The 12,064-nt window shown below is 30.6% G+C and overlaps 1 protein-coding gene across 1 annotated transcript; it reads left to right on the top strand.

The window, feature by feature from the left end:
- The first annotated feature begins 1,829 nt into the window (after positions 1-1,829).
- LOC130447044 (14-3-3 protein epsilon) lies at positions 1,830-11,587 on the top strand. Its single transcript, XM_056783656.1, has 4 exons — positions 1,830-2,290; positions 4,589-4,899; positions 5,016-5,355; positions 7,150-11,587. The coding sequence occupies exons 1-4, from the start codon at positions 2,227-2,229 to the stop codon at positions 7,203-7,205; spliced, it is 771 nt and encodes a 256-aa protein (XP_056639634.1). The 5' UTR covers positions 1,830-2,226; the 3' UTR covers positions 7,206-11,587.
- Positions 11,588-12,064: the final 477 nt, after the last annotated feature.

Raw genomic sequence — 12,064 nt, 5'->3', positions numbered from 1 at the left:
ATAACAACCATAGATGAAGATGATGGGCGCGTTTTAACAAGATATTAAAAAAGAAGAATCGCAGCTAGAGAAACTAAAACTAAGTAATTAGTGTGTAAGCGAAATCGATAGTCTTGTATCGGTAGTTATTTCACCTTAGACAATCATAGAACACACCGAGAACGTTTTTTTCCCACTTCTTCAAACAACGAAACGCACCTATACAGCAAAACGCTCCTCATGCATACATAATTTGACTGCACAAGCAACAGTAAGTTACACACAGTAGGTTCTACTGGATCGAATAATAAAAAAGAAGAATTGCAGTTATTGAACTAAATATAAATATTAAAAGTATTATTCACACTATAGAATCATAGAATACACCTAGAACGTTTTTTTTTTCTATGTTCCTAATCATCCGCATCAACTTTACTAGATGTACCGTACACATGGATAAAGATAAAATGCAAGCTTTGACATGATATTAAAAAAGAAAAGTCTCCCTAAAAGTGTAAGCGAAATTATTACTCGTATATCAATGTCAATGCCTACAATAAATTACAGCTAAAGATAAAAACAGTAGGCGCGTTTTGACAAGATTTGATATTAAAAAAGAAGAATTACAGTTATAGAACTAAATCTAAATAATCCAAGTATAAGCGAAATCGATACTCTTGTATTTCACCCTAGACAATAATAGAACACACAGGGAACGTATTTTTTACTTCTTTAATCAACGAAACGCGCCTATAACAACAAAATACTCCTCATTTATAGATTATTTCAATGGACAGTCGCGTTCAATAAATCACAACCATAAATGAAGATAGTAGGCGCGTTTTGACAAGATCAGTTATTAATAAAGAAGAATTGCAGTTACAGAACTAAATATAAACATTCAAAGAGTAACCGAAATCAATGTTCGTGTATCAGTGAAAATTACATTGTAAAGGTTGGTGTACCTTCGTATTTCAAAATCAGCTAGAAATCATCCAATTTTCATATCTTGATAAAACGATCATCAAACTTTACGTTTCAATTTATAACCGGTTTAATTGTACGTAATTTACGATTTATTTACATAAAAATTTACATATTAGTAGTGACGTCAGTTTAATATTTTTAACGAATTTCCTACATAAAACGCTACTTGGGCTAAGAAAGAAAAACGTCATAACGATCTTGCATGACAATGCACGAATAATGATAAAAAGGTATAAACAATTGTCAATCATAAAAGTTCAACACCCTGTATAAACGAAAGAACGTACAAATTACCTTTTGATATCTATACGAATAACGTGTATGCATTAAAAAGATAGTTTAAATTAAATACGTGGCAACGTTGTTTTCGTACAAACCAATATCGAGATAAACATAAACTCAACAGTTGTTTGGAGGTTATGAAAATTTTCAATCTGGTAGCAAGTTTTTGTTTTAATCCTTGGAATGTCCTACTCAACGTTATTTCTGCAGAATTGAGAACGTTCGTTTTCGTAAACGTGTTCAATACTTATTATTCCAAGTCAATTTTTTCAACAACCAAAAGCACATTTTAATAAAAGGCGCAGCGGGAAAATTTAACTTCCAAATTAGGTAATCAAAAATAATGGGACTTGTAACAATTTCTTTGTGTTTTCTTCCTCTTCTCATTTAATTATTCCAAAAATTATTTCTAGTAGTAAATGGATTGCTAGTTACTTAAATTTCACATTTTAGGGACAATCGGTATAATTGAATTAATGATTCGTTGTAGTTAACTCACTGTATAAACAATTACTTACCACAATGATATCATCAAGAAATTCTGTTCCCCTATAAATATTAATTTATTTTCCGTATAAGTCATATGACTAGTTTTTATCAGCGATTTTGACATACTCGTCATACTACGAGAGCTATAATATTATTAATAATAATCTAATTTTATTAAAGTGTGTCATGGAAAACAAATCTGTTTATAAAATAATGAAATTATTTGTCATTATTAATCAATCAAAAGTTTCAAAACTCGTCTGAAAATATTTAAAATTATTTAGCATTCTTCAAAAATTGAAAATACCAATATCACATTTGAATATACGCGCTGTTTGTGACGTCAGAAACGGTATATTCCGAGAGGTTTTCGATCTTCATCGGTAATTCCAGTGTGTGGCGGGCGCAGCCATATTGATAGTACGGAAGGTGTAAAGTATAAGAATTTGTGTTGTAGTTCTGTGAAAATAAATCTTAAATCATCCCAAAATGTCTGAACGAGAAGATAATGTATACAAGGCAAAATTAGCTGAACAGGCAGAAAGATACGATGGTACGTATATTTTTTTACTATTATAACATTTTTTGGTATTATACCGCTAAATTATCCTTCAAAAGACGCTCCCCCGTTCTCCATTCTGACATATTTGACAGTTATAGAAAAAACCTAATTATTTTATTTCGTTACATTTCTTTTAACTCCTATTACAAGCATTAATACGCATAAAACATTTTAGACGTTTCTCCTACGAAAGCGGTATCGATTTTTGTAACGTCAGTTACATTGAATGTAATCAGATATGCCGTAGTAATATAAATTCTCTCTGAATGAATCATATTATAAAAATCTGATTTACGACAGACTTTAATAAGTTAGTTTTATAATTTTACCCCAAAATCATCTCTAATTTAAGTGATCAATTCTAATTTGAATTAGTCGATTTAATGTATAAACTTGAAATGTCATCTAGATCTTGTAATAATTTTTTTATACTAGTAAACATAAATCAAATGTTCATTTCTATATCTGCCAACGTATCTATATTAAAACACGTAGGTATTCCTTGCATATAGTTTCCATAAATGATTTATTGTATGCCCAAATCGAGATTTACTTCCTGTCATTTTTATTCTGAAGCTCGGCCTCATGTCACTGTTAATTCCGGTACGAGACAATAATCAATGTTCAAATTGGCGTTTAATAAAATAGAAAAAATACTGTTGTAAGAATTTAATCACCAAGTCATTGCATTTCTATGGATGACTCAACGATAATAATGTCTGAAAGTGCAAATATGTAATCATAATGTTGGATTAATTTTGTGTATCTACAGCAGGAAATTGATTAGCCTTATCCAACAATTAATAGTCAAATAAATAGATTGTATATTGGGATAAATTGAGCCGTTATCATCATTTTTAGAGATAAGTTACACGTCTATATTTTTTTTATTGACTTTAATGTATATAATGATTTGGATGCAAAAAAAATTTTTATTGCAGTTAATTTTTTTGTTATTCAAATATAATTCTACGAGGTCCGTAGGTAGATTATACCAAAGAAAATGATAACTTTGAACTTAATTTTGTGTACGTTTCACTCAGTTTGCTGATTTAAAAATAATTTATTGATCATTTAACTGTAATATATGTTGATTTTCTTCATAATAAGTTGATATTAGTAGAAAGCTATGTTAGAATATCATAAATAAAATAATTGGCGTTCTAGCTTGAGAAAAAAAATGTCTTGAAAAAAACTTGATATTTTTTTTAAATAAAATATTTAGAAACATATTTAGGAATATGATAGGTAGATTGTGAATAATTGAGTGACTAATATTTTTTTATTCAGTCCATGCTGTCCTCAATTTGACGTAGTTGGACAGGTTTCTAATGGAATATACATACCCATAACCCTGCACCCCATCAAAATTACATCACAAATTTTTTAGGGTAGTTTCCAGTGATTTTCAATTGTATTTTTATACAGGGTTGCATTTTCCCATATTTTTTGGATATTTCACAAGTTTTCAGTTAAGATTTAGATACAGGGTTTTCCAAAACTGTGCCATATCAAAATTATATTTCCCCGTGGTTTTGAGGTATTTATTTCATTTCTAGTGATGCTATTTTCCTTTGGTTTTAGTTTCACAGATTTCTAATCGGATTTTGATATAGGGTTTTCCATATACCACATTAAAGTTGCATTTCCCTCAATTTTACTTTAGAATTTTCCACGGGTTTCAATGGGTTCTACGTAGAGGGTTTTTCAAAAAACTGTTATAACAAAATTACATTTTTCCTTATTTTTCGGAGTATTTCTTCTTATTCTATCGATATTGTCTTTATTTTGACGTAGTTCCACAGGTTTCTAATGGAATTTACATGAGTTCCCCATAACCCTGCACCTCATCAAAATTAAATCTCCAAAAATTTTTTACGGTAGTTTGCAGTGGTTTTCAATTGGAGGTTATAATTTCCCCTATTTTTTTGGTATTTGACAGGTTTTTGGTTGGATTTAGATACAGGGTTTTCCAAAACACTGTACCATATCAAATTTACATTTCCTCGCGGTTTGCTCATATTAATTTTCCAAAATATAAAATTTATTCTATCAATGCCATTCATTTATGTAATCATATCATAATTTGATATATTTAATGAAATTTCCATTGCTGGTATCTAAAATTATCATATTGTAATGTCAATAAAAATGCGCCAAAATAAATATGCATCATCATGATGTATACAAGGTGCGAGCGAACAAAATATACAGCGCCTTTATATTTTCTGGTCTGTTTTTTTTTCACTTAACACTTACACTTGGTATTTTTTGTGTCTCTGTCTTTAGAAATGGTGGAAGCTATGAAGAAGGTAGCTAAGCTGGATTTGGAATTGACAGTAGAAGAAAGGAATCTCCTTTCGGTAGCTTATAAAAATGTAATTGGAGCTAGAAGAGCATCGTGGCGTATAATATCTTCTATAGAACAAAAAGAAGAAGGTAAAGGTACAGATGATAAGCTCGAAATGATACGTCAATATCGTTCCCAAGTAGAAAAAGAACTTAGAGACATTTGCTCAGATATACTTAGTGTATTGGACAAGCACTTGATACCGGCTGCGTCCTCGGGTGAATCCAAAGTTTTTTACTATAAAATGAAGGTTAGTGTTGAAGAAAATCGAGTTTTTCATATAAATTAATATACAGGACAGTTTACAAAAAACAAAAAAATATTTTTTATTGAATTATAAAAAATTTACATCTCGGTTGATTACAGGGTGATTATCACAGATATTTAGCCGAATTTGCAACTGGTACCGATCGTAAGGACGCTGCCGAACATTCATTGGTAGCTTACAAATCTGCCAGCGATATCGCAATGACAGAATTACCACCAACGCACCCGATTCGGCTCGGGCTGGCACTCAATTTCTCGGTGTTTTACTATGAGATACTCAACAGTCCGGATAGAGCGTGCCGATTGGCTAAGGCCGCTTTCGACGACGCTATCGCCGAGCTGGATACTCTTTCCGAAGAGAGCTATAAGGATAGTACGTTGATTATGCAACTCTTGAGGGACAACCTCACCCTATGGACCAGTGATATGCAGGGAGACGGTAAGTTTTACATTTTTCTTCATTTATATATTTTATTTTAAATATATTTCTATATTTTTTTTAATTTTGAAGTATATTAATTTGGAAAAATTAAATTTTCATTTCCTTTTTCTTCGATAACATTCTGTATGAATAATTCATGGACTTAATATTGTATTGGTACAAATTTTCAAATTTATTCACATTTTTTTAAACTGAAACATTAAAAATATTAAATAATCAACACTCAGTATTGAACTTTATCATAGATATGTTTTCGGTATAAACATTTATTTAAATTAAACAAATAAAAACCATGCAATTAACCTCAAATTTAATTAACAATACAAAAAGTTTTTAATTTTATTTTAAAAATATTGACAAATTATAATTCATCGCAATGTATAATGTGAAATTATACACTCCCAGGTTTACTTGACATCAAAATCATCATCTATAGCTCGCCTTCGAGTTTCAGAGTTCCAATAACCTACAGTATCCCACGCTGCTTTTGAAGAGGTTAGATCTTAGCCACTACCACTTTCTGGGGCTTTTTTCCACAGGGGCTTTCCACTATTAGGTGAATAAAAAGTTTCCCGTTCCTCAGTTCCTGTCAGTAAGGAAACTTAGCCAGTTTACTTATTTTTTTAATTTAGTGGTATCAAAAGTTTCTGAGGAACTTTTTGTAGTGATAGTGATCCAATTTGGGAAAGTACTACTGGAGCTCTTCTCGTAAAAGTATTGCTGCTTCTTTTCTAGCTTTTTTTGCCCCCTTAATATCCCAAACCTCAAACTAGACGACCTATTTCATCAAATTTTCTTTGGTACTCATGTGTCAATTTGGAACCAATGATTTTGAGGTTTAGAATAACTCTATAGATGTCATAAATTTACAGATGGCTTATCATTCCAAATTTCTAGAGAACTCCATTTTCTGTGACGGCTTCTACAAGTTTATTCTAGAACCAGATGATTTGGAATTTTTTTTCCTCGTCTGTTGCAAGTAAATTAACTTTCTCTTTTGTTTGAGTAGTTTCTTATAATACAGAAAGTCTCTAGGCTAGCAAAGGTGTTTGTGCTCATTTTCTAGCCTTTTTCTTGACTCCTTAGTGACTAGGATACCTTATAATGATCCAGAGTTTCTTTGGTCTCTCCACTGAATATGTTGTTAAGTCTTTGCTGTGTGGAAGCCCTCCCTGGCTTGGTGTAGCTTGTTCTTCCTGAGAACAAAATTTTTTTGATATAAAAAGGTATTCAGCTCCTAAAAGCATCACTTGAGTAATTTTTTTTCAGTTTTTCCTTCATAAATATTTACATAAGAATATTTTATCATATAGAAAGGTTCTGAACCAGCTGAAGAAGTTTCTGATTCTTTTTTCGCAATTTCCATTTCCTTTGACTTCTAAATGATTAGGAAACTAGATCATGATCTCGAGTTTCTTCTTCTTCCCCACGAAATTTGTTTCCGTTAGTTTTTAGGTTGACTAAGTCTTCCCTGGCTTGGTGTAGCTTGTTTTTTCTGAGAATCAATTTTTTTGCTATAAAAAGGAAAAAGGAGTTTCAGCTTATAAAAGTACCAGTTTTCTCTTCAGAAACTACTAAATAAGATTATTTATTATGATATAGAGTGATTCTGAGCCAATTAAAGGCATTTCTGCTTGTTTTGGTATCCTTTGTCTTCCGAATGAGTAGGCACCCATAGTTTAGACTCTGATCTAGGTACTTTCACATTAAAATTGATGTTTGATAGTTGCTTGGTTATTTTCTACCAATTATGTTAACGTACTAGTTTTTGAAATATTCATTATGTTACAGGTGAGGCAGAACCGAAAGAGCAGCTCCAAGATGTGGAAGATCAAGATGTATCATAACTTGGAAACGCTGTTTGAGGCAAATACATTGAACTGTTGAGTGCTGTGTAGTGCAGGGCGTTTGCCCGGACATTGTGAAAGGAGGGCGGGGTAAGCGTACAAAAAAAAACCGGCTTGCCCCCCAACCTTCCTGGTACATACTGTATTATTATTATTACTAGCTGTAACAATATATTCTGTAACTGTTTTGTCTCTCCCAAATGAATGCGACTGAATATGTATGAATGTAACAGTACCGTTTTTCCCTGGTCTCGTACGGATTCTCTATCCGTAAGGGAAATAACGTGTATGTGCTAGAACTTACGCTTTAGGTATTTAATGTTGGAAAAACAAATTTTTTCTTTTTTTTTGTACTTTTATTTTACAATAAATTTGCTGAGTATTTTACCGATGGTATGATGATGAAGAAGAAAGCAGTATTTGTGTGTGTACCCTCGTTCTACATTTTCGAGCAGTACAATGAAATTTTTGGCAGCCCTGTTTCTTTGTTGTGATATTAACGTTTTTGTTACAGTTTTTTTTCTCAAATTAAACGCGAATTAAGTTCATCTCGTTTTGTATGATTTTTTACAATTTTATCAATAAATTTGTTGATTTGCCTAAATTTTAATGGTCTTTGTTGAAAAATATTTGAAAGATCCTTAATACTAAAGAATTTTGAACTACTGGCCTTATTATTAAAACTACGTCTTGAGGTATGGTACTTTTGAACTACTGGTATCACCATTTAAATTTGCCACTTGAGTTTGTTCTTGCATTTTACAAGACACAAATTTGGTTTTGTTTCTAATAACTCAAGTTTTAAGGGATGGTACATTTGAACTACTCATACTGTTTCCACTTGTTTTTTTCCTGCAGTTTATAAGACACAAATTCCTTTTTTTTCGATTAATTGTCTTTTCAAGGGGTGGTACATTTGAACCCCTCTTACTGTTTCCACTTGTTTTATTCTCTACAGTTTATGAAAAACAAATTTCCCTTTTCTTTAGATCAATTGACGTTTTAAGGGATGGTACTTTTGACCTACTGGTATCACCATTTCCATTCGCCATTTAAGTTTGTTTGAAATTTTAAAGTTTAAATCTTTTAAGTTTATGGTATACAAAATTTGTTTCTTTTCGATTTGTCAATGCAGTACTGAGAACAATTTTGATTTTAATAACCAAATGAAGATTCGTAGAAGCGTATATAGGAAATGGATCGTTTCAACTACCAATATTATTTATCATTACTCTGTTTATGTCATATTTTGAACTTTTCTTATATTATGGACCACATGTACGCCGGAAGAAAATTTTGGAAGTACCATACTGTTTGAAAAAATTGATAGAAACTATTACCTTTCATGTCCCCTACGAAAATTGTTGTTTTTAATAATAATTATCAAGTAAAATGGACACTTTATATAAATTAGTGCTTGTAAAAAATTTTTCGAATTTACCCTCAACCAATTGGAGTTTTTATTCGTTTGAGTGCAAAATAATTGGGAATTTTAATATTTTCTAGTATAATGCCCTAATTTTTGCTATTTTTATGAAAACTAAGTTCAATATTAATTCGGAAAACTATGTGGGGGTATAATGGAATAAAAATAAACGATATTGTCAACAGCTGATTGATTATTTTAACTGTTTTGATTAGTTCAACTCGTGTTCGAACAACGAAGTTCATAAAAATCTAATAAATGCACTTTTTGGTATAAAATATTTCCATAAAATTCATAAATACTGTTTATATTCATGTGTGAAGACGTCTCAAGGCTTTGACAATTCCTCCTTGTGAAATATCCTCCCTAAAACTTCCAAATAACATCCAATTGGAGAAAAATAGCCAAAGACACTTTTTGGTATAAACTTTAGTATGTCAAATAAAAATATGGCATAAAAGTCAATGAAACTGTCTGAATTTACATGTGAAGACGTCTTAAGATTTTGGCACTTCCTTCTTATGAAAATCCTCCCCAAAACTGTTCCAAATCACATCCGATTGGAGAAAAATAGCCATTTTGGTATAAACAGAACAAAACATCTGCATAAAACTCGTGGAAACTGTCTGTTATCACGTGTAGAGACGTCTAAAGGATTCCCTACTTTTGTCTTCGTGGAAAATCCTCCATAAAACTTCCAATTGGAGAAAAATGGATAGAAGCAACTTTTTCTAAAAACTGAACGAAACATCGGCTTGAAACTAGTGGAAACTGACTTTATTCATATGTACTTTAAAGTACACTTTAAAGTTTCAAATCACATTTCCGTCATTAAATATACATTTTTTCAATCGAAACAATATACAGAGCGTTTAATTGAAAAGAGAAAATGTTGAATAATAAATTTTATAAAAACGAGGGTAAAATATTACCTGTAAATGATCTACTGTCTTACCTTCTGACCAATTTTTAGTAAATTTACTGTTAGAAAATGATCTTTGACATTGTGCTACTATCGTAGAGTTAGAAGCATGGATACGACTGTTTTTATTTCCAAAAAGAAAACACGCATATAAAAAATAATCCGTACAAATTGCATTCCGCTCTATTGCATTTTTTTATAGGTGTTGATTTTACATGTCTACGAGCAATAATACCGATCGCGTACAAGTATGCAGGATACATATAAAAAAATTTTATTATAGTCTGTTTGGAAAGTTTCGTTATTAGATTTTTTTATAAAAATAAATTCTATCGAATGATTACTTAAGGGTTGCAATTGAAAGGGGTCGGGTTTGATTTTTGATGTAGCTTATGCTGTGGGACAAGTATTACCGGGAAATTTCGAAATAAATTTACGTTTCAAAATCACATATTTTTGCCAGTATGATTAAGTTTAATATTCGCTGAATTAAGGCCATTTTACCATGATTTCCTCTCGCAAATAACATAAAATTTCTCTTTTTATGAGAGTCTTTAATATTCTCTGAAAATTATGCATATGTCGCTTATTTTTTCATTTTGTCACTATAATTGCTATTTTTTTATTTATAGCCCTTTACTACTCAAAAGCTCGTGAGACAAATTTTTTTTCTACAAAACTTTTGCCACTCAATTTTTTCCATAGAAATGATCATTTATCGCTTTATACTTCAATTTTTTCTACCAAAATATCCAATTTTTTCACATACACCCCGAAACAACATGAGGCATTAAATTTTTCCACCAACATACACATTTTTCTATTATCCCCTCAATTTTCTCCACCATAACATGCATCGTTTTATTTTCAACTCGCTAATCCGTAATTTTTTCCACCAAAATTTTCATTTCTTTTCCATACACCCCCCAAATAACATGATGCCTTTATTTTTTCCACCAAAATGTACATTTTTCTATTATTTCATAATTTTTCCCTCCAAAAATATGCATTTTCTCTATTTAGCCTTCAATTTTTTTGTACCAAAACTGCATCATTTTATTTGCATTCCCAAAACTCGCTAGCTCCTAATTTTTTCCACCAAAATATCCAATTTTGTGACATACACTCCAAAACAACGTGATGCCCTAAATTTTTCCACCAAAATATACATTTTTCTATTATCCCCTAAATTTTTTCCTCCAAAAAATATAATAAATTTATTTATTTTTATTCCCAAAGCTTCTACACCTTCAACTCTACCACCAAACTATACATCCAGTTTTAAAAATCAGGAAGTAAGTATTAATTACTCAAAGAAACGTAATTTATTAAAATCTTAACGTGCTTTATCTTGGGGGGACGGTGGGAAAAACAATATGTGATTTCTAACTAGGGGGGCAAAATAATCAAAATGAAATCATTTTTACATAATTAATTAATCACCCTTTTTTATTTATGTTTGAAGTTATATGAAATTTGAATTATTTATAATTTTACTTATAACCTAACAATTTTTCATTTTTTAGTTAAAAAAATTGAAAATTTCAAAACAAAAAACTTCAAAAAATTCAATTTCTCAAATAGAGTTTGAAGAAATCAATTTTCCTTTTAATTTAAATACACACTGATGACAATTATGAGAAATGATGATTTATTTTCACATTTTTGTTGTATCCTGTATATATAGTCATAAATAATCGACAATCTATATCAGGTTTTGATGTAACTATTCGGCGTTTAACATCACTTGATAGGTCTTGAGAAAACTGGCAAAAATTACTTAATAATAATAATAATACTTTCCTGAATTGGTTTTAATAAAATTTTTTGTTTCAAGAATTATGATACTGCCATAATTCTACAAAAAGAAATCGCAGTAGAATGCGCTTGGTACTGGTACTTAAATTAGATGCTGGTTTTTTGAAGACAAACTCCATTTATCTATGTCTCCTCTCTGAAATTGTACTTGCATTTTTTATTAAGCGTATGAATGTAAACAAAGCTGTGTAGATTGATATAAAACCATTTGATGTATTATTTGTGTTTTAATTAATTCCTTTAACCAATCATCCGAATAAAACATTTTTTGCGTGTAGAAATAACTGCGTTTAAAAACTTGGCAACGTCGGATATTAAGCAATAACAAAAGACGAAAGGTTATGATCATATTTACGAGAATCACTAAAGCATCAGTTATGAATCACAAATGTCCTAAACAAACTGTAACTAACAGCACTAATCTCACTATTTAATCACCAGTACCACTAATATATATATTTCGCCATATTTTTAACAATATAACAAACTATTTAACTACCGACTTAGTATTGAATTCTTTTGATATTTTTGTGTTAAATGTCTTCTAACCTAAAAAATGATGAAATCTGAACTAGGTACATAAACAGCTAATTAAATTTAATCTATGGTGGCCTGTATACGTTCAATTCAGATCACAATCACTGATTGACTGATCATTTATTCAGCTTTGGTTTCGTCATCTATGTGTCCTAA

The sequence above is a fragment of the Diorhabda sublineata genome, chromosome 7 (assembly GCF_026230105.1).
Source record: "Diorhabda sublineata isolate icDioSubl1.1 chromosome 7, icDioSubl1.1, whole genome shotgun sequence".
Classification (NCBI taxonomy): domain Eukaryota; kingdom Metazoa; phylum Arthropoda; class Insecta; order Coleoptera; family Chrysomelidae; genus Diorhabda; species Diorhabda sublineata.
The sequence above is the reverse complement of the archived record's forward strand: the minus strand, read 5'-3'. Positions and strand labels throughout refer to the sequence as shown.